General features: G+C 38.8%; 1 protein-coding gene across 3 annotated transcripts in view; it reads right to left on the reverse strand.

Moving 5' to 3' along the window:
- Ptpn4 (protein tyrosine phosphatase non-receptor type 4) overlaps window positions 1-25,853 on the reverse strand; it is a 150,227-nt gene that overhangs the window by 27,643 nt on the left and 96,731 nt on the right. For all 3 annotated transcript variants that reach the window (XM_042685237.1, XM_042685236.1, XM_042685238.1), the window contains 7 exons: window positions 17,222-17,290; window positions 14,321-14,446; window positions 11,176-11,334; window positions 9,942-10,101; window positions 8,261-8,344; window positions 7,433-7,489; window positions 4,670-4,826 (listed from right to left, as the gene is read on the reverse strand). In XM_042685237.1, coding sequence (XP_042541171.1) covers window positions 4,670-4,826; window positions 7,433-7,489; window positions 8,261-8,344; window positions 9,942-10,101; window positions 11,176-11,334; window positions 14,321-14,446; window positions 17,222-17,290 — 812 coding nt within the window. The remainder of the gene's footprint in view (window positions 1-4,669; window positions 4,827-7,432; window positions 7,490-8,260; window positions 8,345-9,941; window positions 10,102-11,175; window positions 11,335-14,320; window positions 14,447-17,221; window positions 17,291-25,853) is intronic.

The raw sequence follows: 25,853 nt of genomic DNA on the forward strand, positions 1-25,853 counted from the left end.
TCCTCAGCACCACATAAGCAAAAAGAAAAAAGCCGGAAGTGGCACTGTAGCTCAAGTGGTAGAGCGCTAGCCTTGAGCTGAAGAGCTGAGGGACAGCGCCCAGGCCCAGAGTTCAGGCCCCACGACCGGACCCAAAAACAAAAACAAAAAACAGAAAATGCTATGAGACTCTTGTTTCTAAAATAATCCATAAAAAGCTGGGCTAGAGGTGTGACTCAAGTGATACTGAGTCAGCAGACCAAGTAGGCCAAGCAAACATAAGGCTGAGTTCAAATCCTGGTACTGCCACTCCCCATCCCCCCCAAAAGAACTGTGGCCCAGGTGGGCTAGAGTATAAATGTGATACCTTATCTGAAAAATAACTAAAACAAAAGGAATACCCTCAACCTCCCCCCCCGCCCCCAAAAAATCCAAAAAAACCCAACTGAGTTCAAGCCCTAGTATCAACAAAAGGAAAGAGAATAAGATTGGGTAGAGGAAGAAAAAAGGGAGAAAAGGAAGAAAAAAATAAGAGGGAGAGGAAGAGGTTTTATTTGTACTTTTATCTTACATCCCCATAACTTGTGGGACCTAAAAGTACAAATAAAATCCTCTATATCATAAGTCTAAATAAGCTAAGTTACAAGTAAATTGAATGAAGCTAAACAAGTAATTTCAGAGCTGGGAGCTGGTGGCTCACATCTGTAATCCTAGCTACTAAGGAGGCTGAGATGTGAGAATCATGGTTCAAAACCAGCCCAGGCACGAAAGTCCGTGAGACTCTTATCTCCAATAAACCACTAGAAAACTGGAAGTGGTGCTATGGCTCAAGTGATACAGAGCTTGCCTTGAGCTGAAGAGTGCAGGGACAGCACCCAAGCCCAGAGTTCAAGCCCTACGACTGATCAAAAAAGAAAAAGAAAATAATTTCAGGTATCTAGTAATACATGCAAACATGCAGATATAAGCTCTGTCTACACTGTTTCCTGTGAAACTTGATAGCACCTAGAAAACAGTAAAAGAGGTCTTTGCCTTGGTTCCATATGTTATTTTTTCATTGTGAAAATACTGTACAGAGGGGTTACAATTACATGGGCAGGATTCTGCTCTGCTTCTTCTTCAGCTGTATCCTTTCCAGCGAGGTCAGGATTTTTTTTTGGTGGCAGTACTGAGGCTTGTATTCAGGGTGTGGGTACTGTTTCTTAGCTTTTTCAACCAAGGCTAGTGTTCTACCACTTGAACCACACCTCCACTTTGTTAATTAGAGATAAGAGCCTCTGGGACTTTCCCGATTGGGCTGGTCTTGAACTAGGATCCTCAGATCTAAGCTTCCTAAATAAAGATTAGAAGTACAAGCACCAGATCCTCCTCCCACTCCCCACCTTCTTTCTTTCTATGCTGGTACTTGCGCTTGAATTCAGGGCCTGGTCCCTTAGTTTTTTTGCTCAGGGTTGGTACTCTACCATTTGAACCACACCTCCACTTTGGCTTTTCACTGGTTACTTAGGTAAGAGTTTCATGGTCTTCCTTGCCCGGGCTGGCTTTAAGCCTCAATCCTCAGATCTCAGCCTCCTGAGTAGCTAGGATTACAGCTATGAGCCACTGACTCTGTGGCTGAGGTCAAGGGAGATGAGAAGCAATTGCCTGTAACTTTCCTCAGCTCTCACATCTCTGTTAAAGTGGCCCTGAGCCCACTTCCTAAGTTCCTTTTAGGGAATTTTCTATAGGTCCATTTCTCCCAGATGTAAATCACTCAGTATGTGTGAATCCCATGGCTCATATTTGCTAAGCTTAAGAGGGTATTTACATATATGAGAACAACCATTGTTATTGTTTTTGTTATTAAAGTTCTTAGCTGCTATTATCAAGAGAAAATGGAGTAAGTAAAAGAAAGTGAGAAGAGGGCTGGGAATGTGGCTTAGTAATAGAGTGCTTGCGTAGCATGCATGAAGCCCTGGGTTCGATTCCTCAGTATCACATAAACATAAAAGCTGGAAGTGGCACTGTGCCTCAAGTGGTGGAGTACTAGCCCTGAGCAGAGAGTCTCAGGGACAGTGCCCAGGCCATGATTTCAAGCCCCAGGACTGGGGCGGGGGAGTGGGGGGGAAGTGAGATTATTCTGGGAATAAAAATTATAGACGTTTCATATGACGGAAAATGGTTAATAATGAGTGAATTGCCTTTGTAGTAGGTCTAAATATTCAAATTTCTTGAAAAGTCAAATAGAATATTCTGGTGAAGTCCGTTTGATCTTAGAAAACTAATTCTAGACTGTAAATGGGAAGAGTACAAAGTAGAGGAACAAACTGAAAATGAAAATACTGTCATAAGTAAGAAATAAAAAGGAATTTTTGCCAGGTGCTAGTGGCTTACATTTGTTATCCTAGCTACTCAGGATGCTAAGATCTAAGGATCGTGGTTCAAAGCCAACCTGTGCTGGATAATATATGAGACTCTTATTTCCAATTAACTACCAGAAAACTGAAGTTTTTACTTCATTGTTACTCAACTGGTAGAGCGCTCACCTTGTTTTGAAGAGTTCAGGGAGAGTGTCCAGACCCTGAGTTCAAGCCCCATGACCACCACTACCACCACCACCAATAAGTGCTCTATCACTTTGAGCTACCGGGCCACTTCTGGTTTTTGAGTGGTAAATTGGAGATAAGAATCTCAAAGGGAGTTTTCTGTCCACAATGGTTTCCATCTGTGATCCTCGGATCTCACCCTCCTGAGAAGCTAGGGTTACAAGTGTGAGCCACCGGTGCGGGCTTAAAAAAATACTTTTCTTTTTTTTTTTGAGACACAGTCTTACTATTAGCTCGAGCCAGCTTTAAACTTACAATCTTGAGTGTTGAGGATTACAGGCTTACACCACCACAGTAGAGTAGATTTTGTTTTGCAAACTTTTGCAGGGTTAGATGTGTAGGTGACAGGAAGAATTCTATTTACATTTTACTTTTTTATGGTATATATTTAATAACTGGTAACACATAATAGCCAATAATTACTATGACTTAAAACTATGATTAAAAATAAACTATTCAGAAAAAAAAGGGGAGAATGTTTGGTGCTGGCATATGGGAATTTTTTTTTTGGTGGAGACAGATAATAATCAATGGAACTTGAAAACAATGCTTTACAAATACAGTTACAGTGGAAAAAGCAAGGAGTTTTCCCAGCAAAGCTAGCCAGTATAAAAAAAAATTGAAATGGAATTGATCTTATTTTGCAGAGCATTCCATGCCAGAATTAGGAATAACTGTATTGAAGGGAGATGGGACTTTCAGCTCAATTTAGTCAGATATCCAAAGCTGAAATGTTTCTTTAGGAGTCAGAGTGCTCTGTGTATCTGAAGTCTCTGGAGAGGAAACCAATATAAAAGATGAAGAGTGTGAAGTGTTCAATATTTCTCCACATTTGGGACCTTGTGATCATAAATGGACAAGTCAGCTGTCCAGACCAGGGCATGACATGATGCAACTAGTAGAAATGATCTACTGAATACAGGATTACAAAAGTGTTCTAACTATAGCTTATTCTAGAGCTTTCTTGAACTGCAACAGAGATAAAAATTTATTCAATTATTCATTCATTCATTCTTTTTTGAGCATATAATACTATTATTAAGGCAACTGGTGGGACAGGGAGGTCTTTTCAGCTATGGTAGGATTAGGAGAGAAGCCTTTCAGCAGAGGTCATTTTAACAGGGTCTTGAATGAAGTGAGGGTATGAAGTCACACAAAAATTATCAAGTTTCAGCCAGGCGCTGGTGGCTCACGCCTGTAATCCTAGCTACTCAGGAGGCTGAGATCTGAGGATCCCGGTTCAAAGCCAGCCCGGGCAGGAGAGACTGTGAGACTCCTATCTCCAATAAACCACCAGAAAACCGGAAGTGGGGCTGTAGCTCAAGTGGTAGAGTGCTCGCCTTGAGCTGAGGGACAGCGCCCAGGCCCAGAGTTCAAGCCCCACGACTGACAAAAAAAAAAAAAAAAAAATCAAGTTTCTTGGGACCCTCAGAGGATGGGAACTCCTGCTGGAAAACACAGTAGCTCCTAGTAGGGCATTACCACTCAGGCTTTCTATGGAAGAAAGGTTGCTTTTACATCCTAGTAAATGAATCTTGGAAGAAATATATTTCCCTTCCTTTGGACTTTCCCTGCTAGATGAATATGACCAGATACAGCCAGAGAATGACACTCATGATTCCCTACATGCATTGAAAGGATTGGTTGGACTTCAGATAATTTGCCATGAACACAGCTCCTTACTTTACTAAGAAAACCCATGCCTGGTCCCTTCAACCTGTATGGGGACAAGCAGATGGGTGTATTGCAATGTCCAAACAGATGTTGGATGAACCATCACATAGGTTCATTCTGTATCTTTTAGGGGAGGGAAGCAAAAATTGGCTGTGGTGGACAAATAAAAAACAACTCTTGAACTCCTTAAAAAAAATCAAAAAGCATTTGTTGGGGGAGAGGGAATATCAAGACCAAAGGAACAGTATGAAAATAGGTATAGAATACAAGAGTATGAAAGACTGAGTGTGAGATAAGAATCCATTATACTTGGAGCAGGAAACTGACATGACTTCCATGTGGCTACTGTGTCCAGTAATAAACAATAACAATTATGATAATAACAATTATGATAAATAGCCAGTGCTACATAAAGTACTTAAAGTACTTACCATTAGGTCGAACTAGAAGCACAAGTTCTCCAGAATGTCTCTCACAGCTAGCTTTAATAAACAGGACAACTTGATCATGGGTATGCTCTGCAATGTCCCTACCATTAATCAGTACAACTTGGTCCCCTTCATTCAATCGAGGGACACAGAGGTCTGCCTGTAATGTAATGCAGACAAGATTTCAGATTTGCATGTGGTTTTTCAAAGAATGGGGGTATGGTTTTTAGCTGACTCTATAGAAGGAGAAGTAAAACTACATGTGAAAAAAGTATCTAGTCATTTATTCTAAAAGCAGAAATCTAGTTTTCTCATGAAGGTTGTATTCCTTTCCTTTCTTCAACAAATTCTTTTATGATGATCTAATATTTGCTTAAAGATACAGGTAAGACTGATTTCAAGGTGTATACATATAGGCAGCCCTAAATTTCTATTATATATATATATATATATATATATATATACATATATATGTATATATATATATATATATAAAATTTTAGTAGCCATGGCATAAATAACACTAGTTCCCCCAAAACATGGCTCAAATTCTAGTTAATATGGTGTACTAATTGTGAATGTGCATAAGTGCAAACTTTCCTGCTGCTCACTTTTCAGCAAAAAAAAAAAAAAAAAAAAGACACATGGTAGAATGAATGACCAATCCCTTGTCAGTGCACATCTGTCATTCAGTTCATGGCCAGAAAGAAAAACATACAGTTATCTTCTCCTTTTTTTTCAACGGTTATCCAGCACAAAAATGAGTAAATGAAAAAAAAGGGGAGGGGAGGGGAAACTGACCAAAAAAGATGAAAACAACACAGATACAAATCATGACTGACCATGGAAGTAAAATCTAAATAAAGCATAAAATTATAGAAGAGCTATATGATCATGGAAATGTGGATACTACTGAGATTTGAGAGACACTAGATACACAGCCAAAGGAATTCTTGGAGTGATTTTCCACAACAGTACAAGTTCCCAGGAGAAAATGTTAAAAACAGATTTAAACTGAGAGATGATCATGACAATATAAAATGATGCTTACTGAAAGAAACTCCAAGAAATTTTTTATTTTACTTTTTGTGGTGTTTATTTTCCCTTTTATGTTGTTGTTTTTGATTTCTGTACCTTTTGTCTTTTTTTTTTTTTTGGGGGGGGGGGGGTGTCCGGTCGTGGGGCCTGAACTCTGGGCCTGGGCGCTGTCCCTCAGCTCTTCAGCTCAAGGCTAGCGCTCTACCACTTGAGCCACAGTGCCACTTCCGGCTTTTTTCTTTTTTCTTATGTGGTGCTGAGGAATCGAACCCAGGGCCTCATGCATGCAAGGCAAGTGCTCTACCACTGAGCCACCTTCCCAGTCAGGCTGGGAAGGTGGCTCAGTGGTCGGGCTGGGAAGACACTATGTTGAAAATCAACTATACAACTTGGGAAGAAGGGGGCTCAGGAGGGAAAACAACTGGGAGAAAATGAGGGAAGAAGTGACACTGTTCAAAAAGAAATGAATTCAATGCCTGACTTATGTAATTGTAATCCATTTGTATATCACTTTTTAAATAAAAATTAAAAAAAAACCCACAACAGCCTATTGTATACTTTAAGTTTTATTAGAAAAAAGCAAGTCTATTCAAATTACTTACATAAGTTTCCGAAGAAATAAAAAAATACTACTTTCCAAGCCACCTGGCACTGGTGGCTCAGGCCTGTAATCCTAGCTATTCAGGAGGCTGAGATTTGAGATTGTTTTGAAGCCAAGCTGGGCAGAAAAGTCCCTGTGAGACTCTCATTTCCAATTAACCACTCAAAAACTGAAATTGGTGCTTTTACTCAAGGTAGTGACCTTCCCCCACACTCCTAATACTACTTTTCAATATTTGTGATGTTTTGAATTACAGGGTTATTTTTGTTGTTGTTATTGTTTGAGCTCAAAGCTAGCACTCCACCACTTGAGCCAGAACTCCACTTCCAAATTTTTGGTAGTAAACTGGAGATAAGAACCTCAAGTACTTTCCTGTCTGAGCTAGATTCAAACAGTGATCCTGAAGTCTCAGCTTCCTGAGTAGCTAGAATTACAGGTATGAGTTGCCAGTACCTGGCTCAGAATAGTAATTTTTCATTTCTTAAACTTTTAAAAGAAATAGTAAGATTTTGATGCTTAGACAAAAGAAAAAAATTAAGGATATTTGCAATTTTTATAATTATCTGATAAATCCAGAGCACAATTTTATCTTATATGGCCATTCTTACAGTCTAGCATTATTGTGCGAGGTACAAACTGTTTATACTTTATTGAGCAAATAGTTCAGTAATTCAGATAAAAGAGAGAAGAGAAATAGGACAGTTTATACTGGAGATATAGCAATGAAAACATATGAGCCTCAAATATAAAGCGTAATAGGCCAGGAAAAGGAAATGTTGACACAGTCTTACAATAAAGGGAACTTCTTGTAGTGATGCCGTGAACAAATAAAAACATAACTACTTAAATTCATTTTAAACACAAATTCCATGAACTCCATCATGGTAGTGTCAGTGAAAAGAACACAGGTTTAGAAGCTAAGTTCTTCCTCTGCTCCTTATGAAATGTATGATCTTAGATACTGGAAACTCTGAAAACAAAACAGATATGTACTCTATTTTGTACAGTATTTTTTATAAGGAAATATTCAAATTTAAGGATACTATTATACTACAGTATATATAGAAGACATTTTCATATATTCCCTTATGAGAGCAGGATTTACTTAAAATTTTTGTTGAACTCACAGGTGTTCCTGGTGCTACTCGGGACACAATCACAGGCATCTTCTGATCATATCCTCCCTTGAAAAGAGAACAATTTAAATATTACCATGTTAAAAACACATTAGTTTTTCTCTCTTTTTTTTTTGTTGATCGTGGGGCTTGAACTCTGGGCTTAGGTGCTGTCCCTGTGCTCTTCAGCAAAAGGCAAGCACTCTACCACAGCACCACTTCTGGTTTTCTGGTGGTTAGTTGGGAGATAAGTCTCATGGACTTTCCTGTCTGGGCTGGCTTTGAACTGTGATCCTCAGATCTCAGCCTCCTGAGTAGCTAGGATTACAGGCGTGAGCCACCAGTGCCCTGTCAACACATTAGCTTTAAAAATAGTACATTGAGCAAAGGAAGGGGGGACATTATCCAAAGAGAAATGTACTCATTACCTGACTTATGTAACTAACTCCTCTGTAATCACCTTTATTTATATGTAACTAACTCCTCTGTAATCACCTTTATTTATTTTGAAATGTAAAAATCACTTTTATTGTGTTAAAACTATTCCTTAATAAGCAAGCAGTTATTCATGTGAAGTGTCTAGAAAACAGATTTATGACTGCATTAACCTTGCCCTTAACTACAGACTTAGGAACTAGTTCCACAAACAACAACACCCTATTTCTTAGAGAGTTGCTAAAAGTTGATGAAACCGAGAACTTGGAAGGTATTTTCCCTTAGCATTACAAGACAGATGCAGGATGGACAGCTTCTCTTGGATCTAAATCTTTATGACAGTTCAAATATATACCACCTTTATAATAACAATTTAAGAAAGGGAAAATATAAACTTGAGATTACCTTCACATTGAATCCAAATCTTCCATTTTCATCTGGTTTCATTCTGATCAGAACAAGATTATCATGTGGAATACCACCATTAGGCTTGAAAAGATAAAAACAACATTTTTTCATTGGTAATTTTTCCTTTAGATACATACACAATATACAGCATACTTTTTGTTTATTGTTGTTATCTATAATGCATAAATAATCTCAATTCTGGTAGAAATGTTAGTTTAGGAAAGTAAATTTCTTTGACTAGTAACTTGCAGATACATTCTGTCATAACTTCTTGCCACTACATTGACAAAAAGATCACTGGCAACCAGAAAGAATTTGCTGTCTCTATTTCCTACCAGTTAGGTTTTCATCTTCATCATTCTGCCACAATTGTTTAAACTAAGGAAACAAAGAACTTAATATTGTTAAACCCCTTTTTCTCTCAATACCTCCTCCTTCCCTCCTCTGCTATGATTTCCTCTGAAAGTTCTTTCAACATACATATTGCATTAACTCAGAGCCTCATGGTCTCTCACTAAGTTTTTATTGTTTACAGCTGGTGCTCTACCACTTGAGCCACTTTACCAAAAATAAAACCTCTCCTGGTTTTACACTGGTTACAGTAAGTGGAAATAAGTTTCTCAGATTTGTCTGCTCATGCTGGCTTAAACCACTGTTTTAAAATCTCAGCCTTGTAAATTACTATTATAGGAGTACGTCATCAGTGTCCAATTATAAGACTATAAATTATTAGTGTGTGTGCATGTATGTGTGCATGCATGTGTGTGTGTGTTTGTGTGTGTTGGCCGTGGGGCTTGAACTCAGTATAAATTATCTAAATATTTCCAAAAACCTAAACAAAAGTCTGATCTAAGGAATTATCTAAGTCCAATTAGTGGTACTTAATAGATTAGTATTTTGTTCTGAAGCACAAATGTGTTTTATATACTGAAATTAACACAAATTTGTTAGGTGCCTAAACTTGTAAAGTGACAGGCATTTTTTTCTTGTTCGTTGTGGGGCTTGGACTCTAGATCTGGGTGCTGTTCCTGAGTTCTTCAGCTCATGGTCAGCGCTCTAGCACTTGAGCCACAGTGCCACTTCTGGTTTTCTGGTGGTTAATTGGATTTAAGAGTCTCATGGACACTGCTGCCTGGGCTGGCTTTGAAAGGCAATCCTCAGTTCTCAGCCTCCTGAGAAGCTAGGATTACAGGTATGAGCCACTGGTGCCCAGCTGTGACAGACATTTTTTTTTCAGGCAGTTTATAAATAAAAATAAAATAAAATGAAATTTCTGATGGCTCATGCCTGTAATCCCAACTGCTCAGGAGGCTGAGATCTAAGAATTGCAGCTCCGAGCCAGCTTAGGTAGTAAAGTCCATGAGACTCTCCAATTAACAATTAAAAAAGCCAGAAGTGGAGCTGTGGCTCAAGTGGCAGAATGCTAGCCTTAAGCAACAACAACAATAACAACAATAAGAACAAAGAAAAGAAAAATCCCAGGGATAGCACCCAGGCTCTGAGTTCAAGTCCCAGGACAAGCAAAAAAAAAAAAAGGAAATGTCATAATTTAGTTACTTCATGATAAGAATTCATCACTAGAAATTAGAAAGTACTATAATTTATAACTAAAATATGCAATAGTACAAAACAAACTACATTTAAAAAGTTGAAGAAAAGAAAGTAAGACACTACTTACTGTAGACTTTTCAGGGGAAGATGGAACATCAAATGTTTCACTAGTATGGTTTTCCAGATCTTGTTGAGAATGTGAGTAATAAATTTGGTTCCAACTGTTTTTCTTAGATTGTTTGGGTGGTAAAGCTGGAGGCTGCCCATCTTCAGGTGTTTCTTGTGATCTAGGTAAGAAAAAAGGAAGAAGAAAATTATTTTGGAAAGTTATCATCATCATCATTATCATCATCATCATATCATTATGAACTTGAACTCAGGGTTTGGGCACTGTCCCCAGCTTTTCTGCTAGGCTCTAACAGTTGAGCCACAGCTCTACTTTTGGCTTTTTGGTGGTTAATTGGAGAGTCTCATGGACTTTCCTGCCTGGGCTGGCTTCAAACCATGGTCCTCAGATATAGCTTCCTGAGTGGCTAGAATTATAGTTGTAAGCTACCAGCACCCAGCTCAATTATTATATTTTAAAGTCAAATGACCCAAATACTTACAATGGCTAGTGGAGACATGCTTTAGGTACTATATTTACTTGCAAATGGCACCTTTTATCCAAACCTTTCTTACTTTGAAGTAGTAAACCTAATACCTAATCAACTATGTTGTACAATATACTTCAAGTATTTCTATGATGATATTAACTTGCTCTATCTATCGATGGATCGACCGACCGACCAACCGACCGACCGACCTACCTACCTATCTTTCCAAAAACATTTTAGAGTTTTTCAGTAGAGTCAGGAATAACCAGAGAATAAGGCAGGAACTTACTAACAAAGAGAAATCAGAACTGAGAACTGGGGCTATTTGACAGAGAAAGCACTGGTATAGTCTAAAGAACTTTAAATAAAAAGTATGCAAATCATGTATCTAATAAACGTCTAACATCCAAGAAAAAAATACCCTTTTGACTGACTTATTCTTAGGCAAGCGCTCTACCACTGAGCCACCTTCCCAGTCCAACTGTGTCCAATTTTTATCAACAGGAATTGTCAAATAGAGCTAAGTTATGAGGGACAAATTTCAAGGCAGAAATTGCAGCTTTTAAGAACAAACGTGGTATATATAAATATAGTAACAATACTTGTGAGTTTTTCACAAAGGACAGAAGGAAGAACTAGTGATTCACTTTATGTCCTAGGAAGCAGAGTTATCTATGCTTGGCTATACGATTTGCTTTGGCCAATGGACAGAAGTGGTATGTACACCTGAAAATAGACAGTTATGAAATAATCTAAAGGTCTTACGGTGATGATTCCAGCACAATGCTATTAGCTTGTGTTGATGATGGAGATCTTTCATTCACAAAAACTTCACTGGCAGAAGGGTGAACCACGTGGTCTACCAAATGACCAACTGAGGATGGTCGTACCCGGTTCCCCTCTTGTGTGAATACAGAATTTCGGCTGAATGAAGGAGAGAAGTAGAATAAAAACATGCTTTGATTCAATTTTTCCAAGGGTCTTAATTATATGGTTGCACGAGAAAGTAGGTGTATGTTTTTAATACTATGTTATTCTGATGTAAACAGTGTGACACAAAGAGAAAAAACACAGAATTGGAAAGCAGGATCTTAGCTGTAGTCAATAATCTGCCACAAGGATATTTTACTCTATATTATCTCTATCCTATGTTTTAGGTTTCAGGCACTATAATTTTGTTTTATTCAACATTTATAAAATAGATTAGAATAAATGATTTAGAAATATCTTTTTTTTTTTTTTGGGTCGGGTCGTGGGGTCTGAACTGTGGGCCTGGGCGCTGTCCCTCAGCTCTTCAGCTCAAGGCTAGTGCTCTACCACTTGAGCCACAGCGCCACTTCCAGCTTTTTTCTTTTTGCTTGTGTTGTGCTGAGGAATCGAACCCAGGGCCTCAGGCATGCAAGGCAAGCGCTCTCCCACTGAGCCACCTTCCCAGCCCTAGAAATATCTTTGAATCTAAATTAATTTCTTAAGTTTTTTTTTTTTTTTTTTGTCGGTCGTGGGGCTTGAACTCTGGGCTTGGGTGCTGTCCCTGAGCTCTTCAGCTCAAGGCGAGTGCTCTACTGCTTTTTCTTAAGTTTTTTAGTGACTGGGGTTTGAACTCTGTGCTATGCACTGCTAGGCAGATGCTCTACTTACTTGAGGCAGGCCCCCACTCTTCTTTCTCAGTTTTCAAGGAATTTCAAGTTTCAAGAATACACACTAAATAGTGCATTATCATAGACAAAGCAATAATCACATAAATACTGCCATTGCAACTGATTGAAATATCTAACAGTTAAATACTTATGTGCCAGGCATTGTTCTAAAATTTTTTTGGGGGGGGGCGGTCAGTTGGGGGCTTGAACTAAGGGCCTGAGCACTGTCCCTGAGCCTCTTTTTGCTCTAGGCTAGCACTCAACCACTTGAGCCACAGTGCCACTTCCAGTTTTTGAGTGGTTAATTGGAGATAAGAATCTTATGGGGACTGTTCTGCCTGGACTGACTTCAAACCATGATCCTCAAGATCTCAGCCTCCTGAGTAGCTAGGATTAGAGATATGAGCTACTGATGCCCAGCTATGTCCTAAATACTTTACATATATTCCTCCATTTAATGCTCTATCAATACTATAAGAAAGACTCACACACAAATAGAATTTGGTAGATGAGGAAAATGAGATGGAAATGTATCATCTTGTCCAAGGTTCAAATGTCCAGTGACTATAAGGTCCATGCTCTTAATCACCACACACAATAATGTCTCTTTAGAAATAAATTGTTTCTCAAATCACCTCTAAAAATTGTTTCACTAACCAGAAAACTCAGTGCTACTGTTGACTAATTACGTGAATTATTTGATTTAAAGTTCTTTGATCTCCTAAGTATTGGCATACTGCTTAGTGGTGTGTTATCAAATGGAAAAATGGCTGGCTCCAAAAGGGAGGAAAAAACAAGGTTCTGAAATTTCTTCAAAAAAGATGATTAGCCTTTGAATGAATGCATGTTTTATTAAGGAAAGAGGATGTTGTAATATGCAACTGGCAAGACAGAAATCACTGTATCCAGTTTTTCCAATAAGGAAAAGAGCTGGTGAACGGAATGGTTTACATATTTTATATCAAGCATGGTAGAGCTTTATTCAGTTGATAATACCCTAGCAGTGCTTAGCTTTAAGAGCTTATTCCAGATTTATTGAACATTAGAATATATAAAATATTTTTCCTTTATTTGTACTAATCATGCCATCTTGCCAAAAGTTCTTAATTTTTTAAAAAATGCCAGGGAAAACATGTCACATTAAACTTTTTGAGTATGACAAGAATATTGTGGTTATATAGAAGAGTACCTGGGATGAAATTTCATGCTATCTGCAATTTGTTTTTCAGGCTTAAGCTAAAAAAATGTACGTATGTATACATTTATATATACACACATATATACATATATATGCATTTAAAGTTATCTACAAAGTACTAGTATATGAATATATATGTTTAAGTATATAATGTCATCAGATGAGAAATGAGGGCTTTCCTCAGCTTCCTAGTTTCCATGCAAAATCGGATCCTTGAGATCCATTTAAGAGAAGCATTTCAAGCCTCAAACCTTTCACGAGGTAAAAAGTTAGCAATGGTTTATTTTAGTGTGACAGGGCGAAAATACAGAAAAATGGGAAAAAGAGAAACATTTCCTGCTTCTCATTCAGGAAATGGGAATTAAGACTCCTATAGAAAAATATTTCCAAGGGAAAATTGCCTCAAATTCTATATTCCATATAAAACTTCAAGCATTTTAATAAGTGAGTCTTTAGGGTGAAAAAGTATGTCAATATGTTGGTACAACTTTGCTTACTATTATTTTAATTATATAAAACATATTATGATAAAAATTAAGATAATCAGCCATGATAAAATTAAGATAATCAGGAGCTTTGGCTAATACATGCTTATTATCTATACCAAAATATACAGCTTTTGTGAGAAGTGCTAGACAGAAGGACATACTCAGTAAGTGTTGAATCACACAGCTCTTTTTAGCACAGTTATAGCAAAGCTTATAGGGCTAGTGTTGGAAATCTCTTTCTAGGGCACAGAAATTGCTAGAGCTGTGAGTCATAGTGACTTACATAGCATTTTCAAATAACTTATATTCCCTTAGAAATTGTGATGTGAACCTAATGGAAATGGATTCTATGAAAACAATCACATGAGTTTTCTAAGTCCACTAAAAGACCTTGATGTAACAATCTAGGTACTCTAGATAACACTTTCATTGAAAGCAGCAACTAGAGAAAGAACAATGCTCTGGAGCAATAAAAATCATGCTTGGTCAAGTTCCCTTATTATCTATGTTGATTTTCGGGGAATGGAAAATAAAGCCAATAATTTAGAAATTAGCAAAATGAAAACTTAATCCTGCTTTGTACTTACTGATTAGGAGTTCCAGGTGGAGATCTTGATGGAAGGCTTTGTGTTTCTAACCTGTCATCAGATACTGAATTTCTGCTTACTACTTCCCAATCCATTAATTTCCGTGCCAATGGCTTACTAGGGGATCTGCAGATATAATTTAAGTAATATATGGAAAAGCTTTAGGCCAGGTTTCAGCAGCTCATGCTTATAATCCTAGCCATATCTAGAGGACTGAGGTTCAAGGCCAGTCCAGGTAAAATAGTTCACTAGACTTTACCTATAAAATAATCAACTATCTGCCTATAAAAAAAAAAAAAAAAAAAAAAATCACAAAATTTTAGTTGAAGCACCTCAGTAGAATAAAAACACAAGAATTTTCAGTCATAGTTCATAAAACACAGACTGTTATTAAGTAAATTTTCATGTGCTTCAGATTTTCCATAATAATAATTACTTTCCTTAAAGATGATCATCACTTTTTCCTTCTCACCAGGTACTATGTCCAGACATACAGATGTATAAATTAGAAAAATTATCAAGAAATACTGTATAAATTAAAAAAAACCCTCAATCAAGGCACAAAACAAATGTAACATTAAATCATCTAATTAAACTGAAATAATAAGATCATTATTTACCACTTTCCTCATACATAACAACTTTGAGGGTTTATTAACCATAGTTAAAAGATCAAATACTTTCATTTTCTAAGAGAAAAAAATCATTTGAAGAAGAAAAAACCAATATACTTACCTTGTATAATTTGTCACAACACTTATTTCTTGTTAATGTACTAAATGTGTGAAATGCTTTGAATTTAAAACTAAACTTCAGGTATTTTGTTTTATTAACAGTTTTAACCTCAGAGACCCACCCACTCAAGCTTGCTGTCTATGTTTCCTGTTGAATGTGGAAATTTCAGAGAAAAAAATACCACACTGCATCAGTGTGTTTGCAATGTGGTAAGTTTATTTTCTGACCATGGCATCTTATTTTTCTATCATATGAAAACCCTGTTTTATATTCTTCGTAGATAATATTATATAACAACTAAGCAATTCAAATATATAAGAAAAAAAGTAACTTAATTATTGTTAAAAATCTTACTATATGGAATGTTTAAGGAGAAATCTTTTTAATTTATGCTGTCTATTAAGTTCCAAGAAAGATAAAAATTCTTTACCACTGTACCAACAGTTGCTAACATAGAGAATTTTGTAGATATCTACCAAGTAATTGCAATATAATTCTGATATATTAGAAAGAAAAATAGGAGGCTGGGAAGGTGGCTCAGTGGTAGAGTGCTTGCCTTGCATGCATGAGTCCCTGGGTGCGATTCCTCAGCACCACATAAGCAAAAAGAAAAAAGCTGGAAGTAGCACTGTGGCCCAAGTGGTAGAACGAGCGCTAGCCTTGAGGTGAAGAGCTGAGGGACACCGCCCAGGCCCACAGTTCAGGCCCCACTACCAAACCCCCCCCCCAAAAGAAAAATGATCACAGAAGTTTAGATTTTGCCATAGAATGGTTTAACGTTTTTAAAATGTCTTCCCTTGACTCAGAGGTAGAAGGTTTGCTTAGCATGTAAAAGGTCTCTTGGGCTTAAGTTCCTGCATTGCAAAAAAAAGTAAAACTTCCCAGTTGACAACTTATTTTAAGGAGAATTCTTAAAGCTCCAGAAAATAATTAGTATATAATTGTTCTTTGGGGCTCCTCACTCTAGAATTCTAGATTTACCACTATTCATTGAATAACATTTTAAAAAATGTTAAGTTCATATTTCAATAATGAATATACAAATAAGATAAAGATGTAATGGCTTATTTCTGAGATCTAATGTGATTTAAAAAAACTTCAAATGTAAAATTTCTTTTCCTCCAGAAACACACAAAAAAAGAACTTTTAAAGCTGAAGAACAAAATGTAAACACAGTAAAAATAAAAACAAATTCTTTAATTACTGTTACTGAAACCCTCAAGCTTCCCAGCAGTATATGCCAAACACATTATGATTTTTGCCCCTGCTCTTTATTTTTCTGGTATCAGGGTCTTTAAACTCAGCTGCTCAGCAAACAAGAGAACCTGAGTTAAAAAATGTTGGAAACTACCACTTGAGCCAAACTACCACATCAGCTTTTTGTTGTTTATTCTGAAGACAGAGTTTTGCAGACTCTTCTGCCTGGGATATCTTTAAACAGTAATCTTCTGGGTCTTAGCCTCCTCAGTAGCTAGGATTACAGGTGTCAGCCACCAACATTATTGAAAACAAACTCCTGTTTCAAACAAACCTCTTATGTAATTGATCATCAATTTCTACTTTCATCTTTGTTTCTTATTCTCTATTTCACCAGTTCATGCCTCTACTGGTTTTACTTGGATTACTTCAATTATCTTCCAATTGGTCTCTGGGTACCCAATCTCCACTTACTAATCTTTGCTAATGAAAGTATTTTCAAAAACATAAATATTATCATTATATTTTCTATATTCATGGCATTTCTTTACATATTATATACTTAATATTTATGAAACAGATCTTTATTAACTATATGAATTTTCTTGCTCATGAAAGTATTTTCTAAAACATAAGTATGCAAACTGTCTCTAGCAGACTAAAAATTAGAATAAATGGCAACAGTATGACTAGGGCTAGATAACATGTCCCTGGATTTCTCAAAAATGTTTTAAAAAAGGAGACAAATTTTTAATAAAATGTCATATTAATTATATGATCTGATTTAGCCTATTCCAAGCTCCAATAATTGCATGCCTGTTTTATATATATTTAAAAACAAGAATTAGTGTATCATTCAATCAGCATAATTTACTGTGTAATTAAGGATCACATGATTATTCTGCAATCACTTAAGACAATTTTAAAAATAATTTTAATACTTAAAAACCACACACAAAAGTGACTTACCTTGCAAACACCCTGTCTTTATTTGCTTTTTCTTTGCCATATTGAACTGACTGGACTTCAGTTCTGCCACTAAAATATATAAACATGTATAATATCTTAAAGAGAATTATAAAATAGATAACATTCATATATAAAATACATTATATACAATTTTGTGAGACACGTTTAACAAAAGAAAAAGATAAAATAGAAAATAAGGAAAGACTGGACTATATTTTGGTTCCATCTGTATAGATGAAGCTTAATTACAGTTATTCTATTAATGAACAAAGAAATATGTTTCATAAACATTTTCTATTACTTTCTTGCTGAGAATTAGAAATAATTTAGCATGACAGAATTCCTTGCAAAAGCCCTCTGAGTCAAAGATAAGTCACCATGCTCAAATCAAACAAGTTCCACCAGCCTGCCTGCCCTCCCCCTCAGCACGATTGGGACCTAGTCAATGTCTCCATTGTAACATGCTGTAACATGGAGGAGTTTGGGCAGCTACCTTTCTTTGGGCAAACTTTGCTTCCTTTTTTACTGCTAATGATCACAGGTACAGAAATTCCCTCCACATCCAGAAATAGGTAATTTCAGAAAGTTATGTACTACATGTCCTGAAACTAATTTCATAGCATACTTTTTTTTTTTTTTGTCGGTTGTGGGGCTTGAACTCTGGGCTTGGGCGCTGTCCTTGCGCTCTTCAGCTCAAGGCAAGTGCTCTACCGCTTGAGCCACAGCGCCTCTTCCGGTTTTCTAGTGGTTTATTGGAGATAAGAGTCTCACAGACTTTCCTGCCCACGCTGGCTTTGAACCATGATCCTCAGATCTCAGCCTCCTGAGTAGCTAGGATTACAGGCGTGAGCCACTGGCGCCCAGCTCATAGCATACTTTTAAGTATACCATTTATACAGAGGAAGTGATTCTCTCTGTGGCATAACAATGTGTTCAGGCTAATTTTGTTATAAAAGCTTGGTTATCAGAGAATGTTACTTATGGCATCCTGTTACTTCAGTATGAACATAAAATAATATAGTAAATATAACTACTTACAAGTGTAGCTATAAAATGTACATACAAGTATCCAAAGCAAATGTAAGGCTATATTCCACAGATAAATATCAATACATGTAAATTGACTGACAAGCTTGTAAGGAATAGTAGCGTATTTTTTTTTTTTTGGGGGGGGGAGCAACAGTACTAACTTTTGAACCTAGGGCGTTGTGCTTGCTAGTCAGTTATTCTGCCACTTGAGCCAAACTATTAGTCTCTAGCATCTTTTTTTTTTATTGTAAAGATACTATACAGACAGTTACATGAATGAGGTAATGAGTACACTTCCTCTTGAACGTTGTTACCCCTTCCATTGTTTTCCCCCTACCATCCCCTCCCTCCCTACCTTCCCCGAGGTTCTTTTTTTTTTTATTGTGATTAAGTGATTACATAATTTCCGGAAATTCACAGTATTGTGGAATAATGATGCTCATTTAAAGTCACAAGTTCATTCTAACTTTCCTGGAGCAAATTGTCTATCACAGTCTGTAATATATAACGGTGTTCACATGTTATATACCATACATGGGATCAGCAGCATGGGGATATTTAGTAGTGGTTCAACCAGATGAGCAGGAGTTCTTTGTTTCTTAAGTCCTGTTAGTTTTGTCGTATCACCTAACATTTTGGATTTAGCATCCACTTATCAGGGAGACCATGTACCATTTGTCTCTTCGTTCTTGGCTAACCTCGCTCAACATGATTCCTTCTAGCTCCATCCATTTCCCTGTCATTTCTAATGGCTGCATAATATCCATTGTGTACAGATACCACAATTTTTGGATCCATTCATCTGTGGTGGGGCATCTAGGTTGTTTCCATATCCTAGCTATTGTGAACAGTGCTGCAATAAACATGGAGGTGCACGTGTCCTTGTATATTGGTTCCTGTTGTTCAGGGTAGATGCCTAGAAGTGGTATGACTGGGTCATAAGGGAGGTCAATCTTTAGCTTTCTAAGGACCCTCCAGACTGCTTTCCAAAGTGGTTGTATAAGTGTACATTCCCACCAGCAGTGTAATAGGGTTCCTCTTTCTCCACATCCCCTCCAGCATTTGTCGTTGGCTGATTTGTGGATGTGGGACATTCTGACTGGGGTAAGGTGGTATCTCAGGGTTGTCTTTATTTGCATTTCCTTCACCACCAGGGATGATGAACATTTCCTCATGTGTTTCTTTGCCATTTTTATTTCTTCATTTGAGAAGTCCCTCTTTAGTTCCCTTGCCCATTTAGTAATTGGTTTGTTAGGTTTGGGAGGGATTAGTTTCTTGAGTTCCCTGTATATACAGGATGTTAACCCCTTGTCTGATATATTGCTGGTAAATATTTTTTCCCAGTTCGTTGGTTGTCTTTCTAGCTTAGTTGCGATAGATTTAGCTGTGCAGAAGCTTTTTATTTTAAGGTAGTCCCATTTGTCGAGTCTCTCTCCAACTTGTTGTGACCCTGGGACTCTGTTCAGGAAGTTCCTTCCTGTGCCTATTAGTTCAAGTGTCTCTCCTACTCTGTCCTGCAGTAGTTTCAGAGATTCAGGTTTAATGTTAAGGTCTTTAATCCATTTTGAGTTGATGTTGGTGCATGGTGATAGGCTGGGGTCCACTTTTAGTTTTCTGCATGTGGCTGCCCAGTTTTCCCAGCACCAGCGGTTGAAGAGGCTGTGTTTCTTCCATTGTATGTCTTTGGCTCCTTTGTCAAATATCAGCTGGCTGTAGGCCTGTGGATTTATTTCTGGATCTTCTATTCTGTTCCATTGGTCTTCGGGTCTGTTTTTGTGCCAGTCCCATGCTGTCTTTGTGATTATAGCTCTGTAGTAGAGTTTGAAGTTCGGCATGGATAGCCCTCCCATATTGTCTTTATCCCCTAGAATTGTTTTGGCTATTCTAGGTCTTTTGTTGTTCCATATGAATTTTTGGACTGTTTTCTGTATTTCAGTGATGTACGTCATTGGGATTTTAATAGGAATTGTATTAAATTTGTATATTAGTTTTGGAAGTATTACCATCTTTACTATATTAAGTCGGCCTATCCAGGAGCATGGGAGGTCTTTCCATTTCCTAGTGTCTTCTGCAATTTCTTTCTTTAACTTTTTATAGTTCTCATTAAATAGTTCTTTTACATCTTTGGTTAGGTTAATTCCTAAATATTTTATTTTTTGGGAGGTTATTGTGAATGGGGTTGCTCCCTTTATTTCCCTCTCTTCCTGTACATTATCAGTGTATAGGAAGGCAACTGATTTTTGTGCGTTTATTTTGTATCCTGCTATTTTGCCGAAGTGATTTATGATTTCTAAGAGTTTGGGGATGGAGTTTTTGGGATCGTGGAGGTATAGTATCATGTCGTCTGCAAAAAGGGATAGTTTAACTTCTTCTTTCCCTATGCGGATCCCTTTAATGTCTTTTTCTTGCCTTATTGCCCTGGCTAAGGGTTCTAAGACTATATTGAAGAGGAGTGGAGACAATGGGCATCCTTGCCTTGTTCCTGATTTTAGGAGAATTGGTTGTACCTTTTCCCCATTAAGTATAATATTGGCTATTGGTCTGTCATAAATGGCTTTTATTGTTTTTAGAAATGTTCCTTCTATTCCTATTTTCTCCAGAGCTTTTAGCATGAATGAATGTTGAATTTTATCAAAGGCCTTTTCTGCATCTGTGGCGATAATCATGTGATTCTTGACCTTGGCTCTGTTGATATGTTGGATTACATTTATTGACTTACGTATGTTAAACCATCCCTGTGTCTCTGGGATGAAGCCTACCTGGTCACAGTGTATTATTTTTTTTATGTGTTTCTGGATTCTGTTAGCTAGAATCTTGTTAAGGATCTTTGCATCTGTGTTCATCAAGGAGATTGGCCTGTAATTCTCCTTTTTGGTTGGGTCTTTGCCTGGTTTGGGATGAGTGTGATATTGGCTTCGTAGAATGAGTTTGGGATAGCTCCCTCCTTCTCTGTTTCTCTGAAGAGCTTGAGGAGTATGGGTATTAGTTCTTCTTTAAAGGTCTTATAGAATTCTGCTGTGAATCCATCTGGTCCTGGGCTTTTTTTTGTTGGAAGACTTTTGATAGCTTCCTGTATCTCATTATAGGATACTGGCTTATTTAATTGGTTAACTTCTTCTTTGCTCAGTTTGGGCAACTTGTATTTCTCTAAAAATGCATCCATTTCCGCCAGATTTTCTTCCTTTAGAGAGTATAGCTTTTGAAAGTAGTCTGTTAGAATTGTTTGGATATCTTGGGTACGTGTTGTGATGTTTCCCATGGCATCCCTAATCCTATTAATATGGGTTTCCTCTCTTCTTTTTTTAATTAATCTTGCCAACGGGCCATCAATTTTGTTTATTTTTTCAAAGAACCGGCTTTTTGTTTGGTTTATTTTGGTTATGGTTTTCTGATTTTCTAATTGGTTAATCTCTGCTCTTAATTTGGTTATCTGGCTTCGTCTAGTAGCGTTAGGTCCTATTTTTTCTTGTTTTTCTAGCTGTTTTAATTGCAACATGAGATTATTTACTTGGTCTGTCTCCATTCTCTTAATGTGGGCACTGAGGGCAATAAATTTGCCCCTCAGGACTGCTTTTGCTGTGTCCCACAAGTTTCTTTGTGAGGTGTTTTCATTTTCATTGAGTTGTAGGAAATGCTTTATTTCTTCTCTGATCTCTTCTGTTACCCAGGCATTGTTAAGGAGTGTGCTGTTCAATTTCCATGTATTAGAGAAATTTCTGCGGTATGCTTTGTTATTGAGAGTTAGCTTGATTCCACTGTGGTCAGATAGGATACAGGGGATTATGTCGATCCCTTTGTATTTGCTTAAGTTCCTTGCATGAACTATGATATGGTCTATTTTGGAGAAAGTTCCATGAGCTGCTGAGAAGAATGTGTACTGTGTTGTTTTAGGGTGAAATACTCGGTAGATGTCAGTTAATTCCGCTTGAAGTATGGCCTCACTTAATTCGGTAGCTTCTTTGCCAATCCTCTGGTTGGTAGACCTGTCCTTTGGTGAGAGTGGTGTGTTAAAGTCTCCTAGTATTATCGTATTGGGATCTATTTTATTCTGTAAGTTTGAGAGTATTTGTTTGACATATCTGGGTGCACCGATATTTGGGGCATATAAGTTGATGATGGTTATATCCTCCTCTTGGATTGTTTCCTTTATTAATATGTAGTGTCCGTCCTTGTCTTTCTGTACTGATTTTAATGAAAAGTTTATTTTGTCAGATATCAGGATAGCTACACCTGCTTTCTTACTGGGGGCATTTGATTGGTAGATCCTTTTCCACCCCTTCACTCTGAGTTTGTTTGTATGTTTGGCTGAGAGGTGGGTCTCCTGAAGGCAACAGATGGATGGGTCTTGTTTTCTGATCCAGTCCTCAGTTCGTTTTCTTTTAATTGGCGAATTCAGCCCATTTATATGAAGAGAAAGTATAGAGAGATGCATTGTTGTCCCTGCCATTCCGTTTTCCTAAGTTTTTCTTCTTTCCTTTCCTCCTGTGCTTGCTCAGTTAGACTTTGAGTAACGCCTGTTTGGGGCAGGTCCCAGTTCCTGGTTGCTTTCTTCAGGTTGTGTCCCCCCTCTTAGAATTCTTTGTAATGCTGGCTTAATGTTTATGTATTCATTTAGTTTTTCTTTGCTATTAAAAGTTTTTAGTTCTCCATCGAATGTGAATGCTAGCTTTGCCGGGTATATTAGTCTGGGTTGGCAGTTATTGGCTCTCAGGGCTCGTATGGTGCTTTCCCAGGCTTTTCTTGCATTCATTGTTTGTGTGGAGAGATCTGCAGTGATTCTAATTTTTTTCCCATTGTAGTATAGCTCCTTCTTCATTTTTGCTGCATGCAGGATTGTTTCCTTATTATTCAGATCTACCATTTTTACTATAATGTGTCTAGAAGTGTTTCTCCTGGGATCTTGCTTGTTGGGTGTTCTATAAGCTTTTGTAATGTAGTTAAGATGGTCGTTTTTGAGGTGGGGAAAATTTTCATTGATTATCTTGTTAAATAGGTGTTGCATTCCCTTGCTCTGGAATTCCTCACCTTCGTCCACTCTGATTATGCGAAGATTAAATTTCTTGGCATTATCTGCTTGCTCTTGAATTTCCCTTTGGTTTAATTTGAGTGATTTTTCCGTATCTGTCACTTTTTGGTCCAGTTGGTGTATTCTGTCTTCTGTATCTGACACTCTACCTTCCATTTCATTCACTGTGTTGACCGTGGCTTCTATTGTGGTTTGCATGGAGGAAATGGATCCCTTTATGGATTCAATGTTGGTTCTCAGAGTACTGATCTCACCTCTCAATGAGGTATGCATTACCTCTAATTTGGCGTTTATCTCACTTCTTACTGAGGTTTGTGCAGCTTCTATCTTTTTTTTTGGTCGGTCGTGGGGCCTGAACTCTGGGTCTGGGCACTGTCCCTCAGCTCTTCAGCTTAAGGCTAGTGCTCTACCACTTGAGCCACAGCACCACTTCCGGTTCTTTTTGTTTATGTGGTACTGAGGAATTGAACCCAGGGCCTCATGCGTGCAAGGCAAGCACTCTAGCACTGAGCCACCTCTCCAGCCCGCAGCTTCTATTTTTGCATCCAACTTTTGTTTGATATCCTGTATCTCTTTTGATAGTTCATCCTTGTGCTCTTTCAATTTCTGATCCATTTCTCGCTTTATTTCTTGAGTCATTGCCTCCAGCAACCCTTGGATGTCGCTTTTGTCTTCCATTCCTGCTTTGCTCCCACTGGGGCTCTCCCCTGCATGGCTGCTGGCTTTTGAGGTGAGCTTGCTGTCCTGGGTGGTGGTAAACCTTGTGATTTTTCTCTGTGATTTTCCCATGGGGGTTCAGGAGACTACTCTTCAATTTTGTTTTGGTGTGTCTGTCTTTGCTTGGTTGCTGATTCTGTATTGGTAGAGAGAGTCTGTGCCTGATCTGGGTTCTGTTGGGAGCCTATTTCCAGCTGCTATTCTGACTTACTTAGGATTCTCAGTTCTCTGCTGTAGATTGCTGGCAATTCCCGCCTTTGGAAGGGTTGAGCAGCCTAGACTGCTTGTGTTTGCTCCTACAGGTGCTCTTGGGAAGATCAGATGCTCTGGATGCACTCTCTCAAATACTGGAGTCTGCTATGGGCTCCTGATGTGTTTTTGTTTGTTTGTTTTGGGCTGGTTGTGGGCTTGAACTCTAGGTTTGGGTGCTGTCCCTCAGCTCTTCAGCTCAAGGCTGGCACCCTACCATTTGAGCCACAGCACCACTTCTGACCCTTTTTGCTTTTGTGATGCTGAGGAATCAGATCCAGGGCCTCATACATCCAAGACTATCACTCTATTGCTGAGCCGCCTTATCAGCCTGAGCTCCTGCTTACTATCAGGTGCTGGCAGCCTGTGTTGCCCAATTCCCAGCCTAGGGTATATGGGTGGAGTTTTGGTGGGGTTTGGGCTTCTCTTGTCCTGAGCCTCCAGGTCTTTTGTTGTCACAGGCGTGCTTCCTGGGGAGTGTTGTTTCCTGATTTTTCTCCCCTCTGTTGAGACGTATGCTCAGCTTTTTACTTCAGTTGGGAGGAGTTGGTTGTGTTGTTCAGGCGCCGGATCCCCAGGCCTGGTTCCGGCCCCAGCCTGGAGCGCGCTCGTTAGGCCTATGCTGATGTGTATACCACCTAGGTTATGCAGCCTGGAGGACACAGTTCAAATTTCTTCTACTGTTGGTAGTCTTGACCCAGGGGCGCTGTTCCTGGCTTGGGCATTTAAGCTCCCTTCCAGGGGCACTCTTGCTCTGGCCTGGCCAGCAGAGTGTGCTCCACGGGCTGGTGGAGCTCTCGGACAGTTCCCAGTTTTAGTGGGTCCTGTGGTCCGGGTGTTGGGGTAGGGAGTCTAGGTCAGGGTCTGGGGATTCCCTCCAGCTCTGGTCTCGCTTGAGGGATACACTGTCCCCTGTGGGGTACTCACCCTGGAGCTGGTTGTTTCTGTGTGGTGTAGGTCATCAGTTGTTGTTGCAATCCGAGTTCAGTTGGGGTGGTTGCGGGCTGGGTTGGGCAGTGGTGGCTCTGTGTGATTCTTTTCTGTCTCTGCCTCTATCGAAGCTGTCGGGTCAACAGTGTCCACGCTCAGGCGGCTTCTTCGCGGGTTGTAGAGATCCGGTGGGTCTGAGTGCGCGGGTGATCTGCAGGCAGCCCCTTGTGTCTCTGGGACCCGGGTCATTGCGATCGCGATCAGGCGGGTGGTCTGCCGACAGGTCCCTTTGTCGCGCTGCTGGTGCCGGGCGGCTTTGGCGGGATGGAGCCTCTCTGCTCCGGTGGAGAGTGAGGGGTGGAGGTGTGATCCTCGTGGAGACTCCCTGCTGGTAGGTTTCTCTATTCCTGGCGATCCGCTGTTCTGCAAATGGGTACCTGGTGATCTGCAAGGGGCCCCCTGTGTCTCTGTGGCTCCGGCAGCCCCCCCGGGGCCGGCTGGCCGGCGGCTTGGCGCACTGCCGCGCGGCCAGTAAAGGTTGGGGGAGGGGTCTTCGCTCTTCTCTGTTCTGAAATTCTTCTTTTCTTCTCTTTCTTTTTTTGTTATTTTCCACCTCTGGTTTTTCTCTGAGTGTTCGTCTTTTTGTTGTTGTCGGTCTCTTGGGGAGATTAAGCGTTGGAA

This window comes from Dipodomys spectabilis, unplaced genomic scaffold, assembly GCF_019054845.1.
Source record: "Dipodomys spectabilis isolate Male_0828 unplaced genomic scaffold, ASM1905484v1 ptg000094l, whole genome shotgun sequence".
NCBI classification, from domain to species: domain Eukaryota; kingdom Metazoa; phylum Chordata; class Mammalia; order Rodentia; family Heteromyidae; genus Dipodomys; species Dipodomys spectabilis.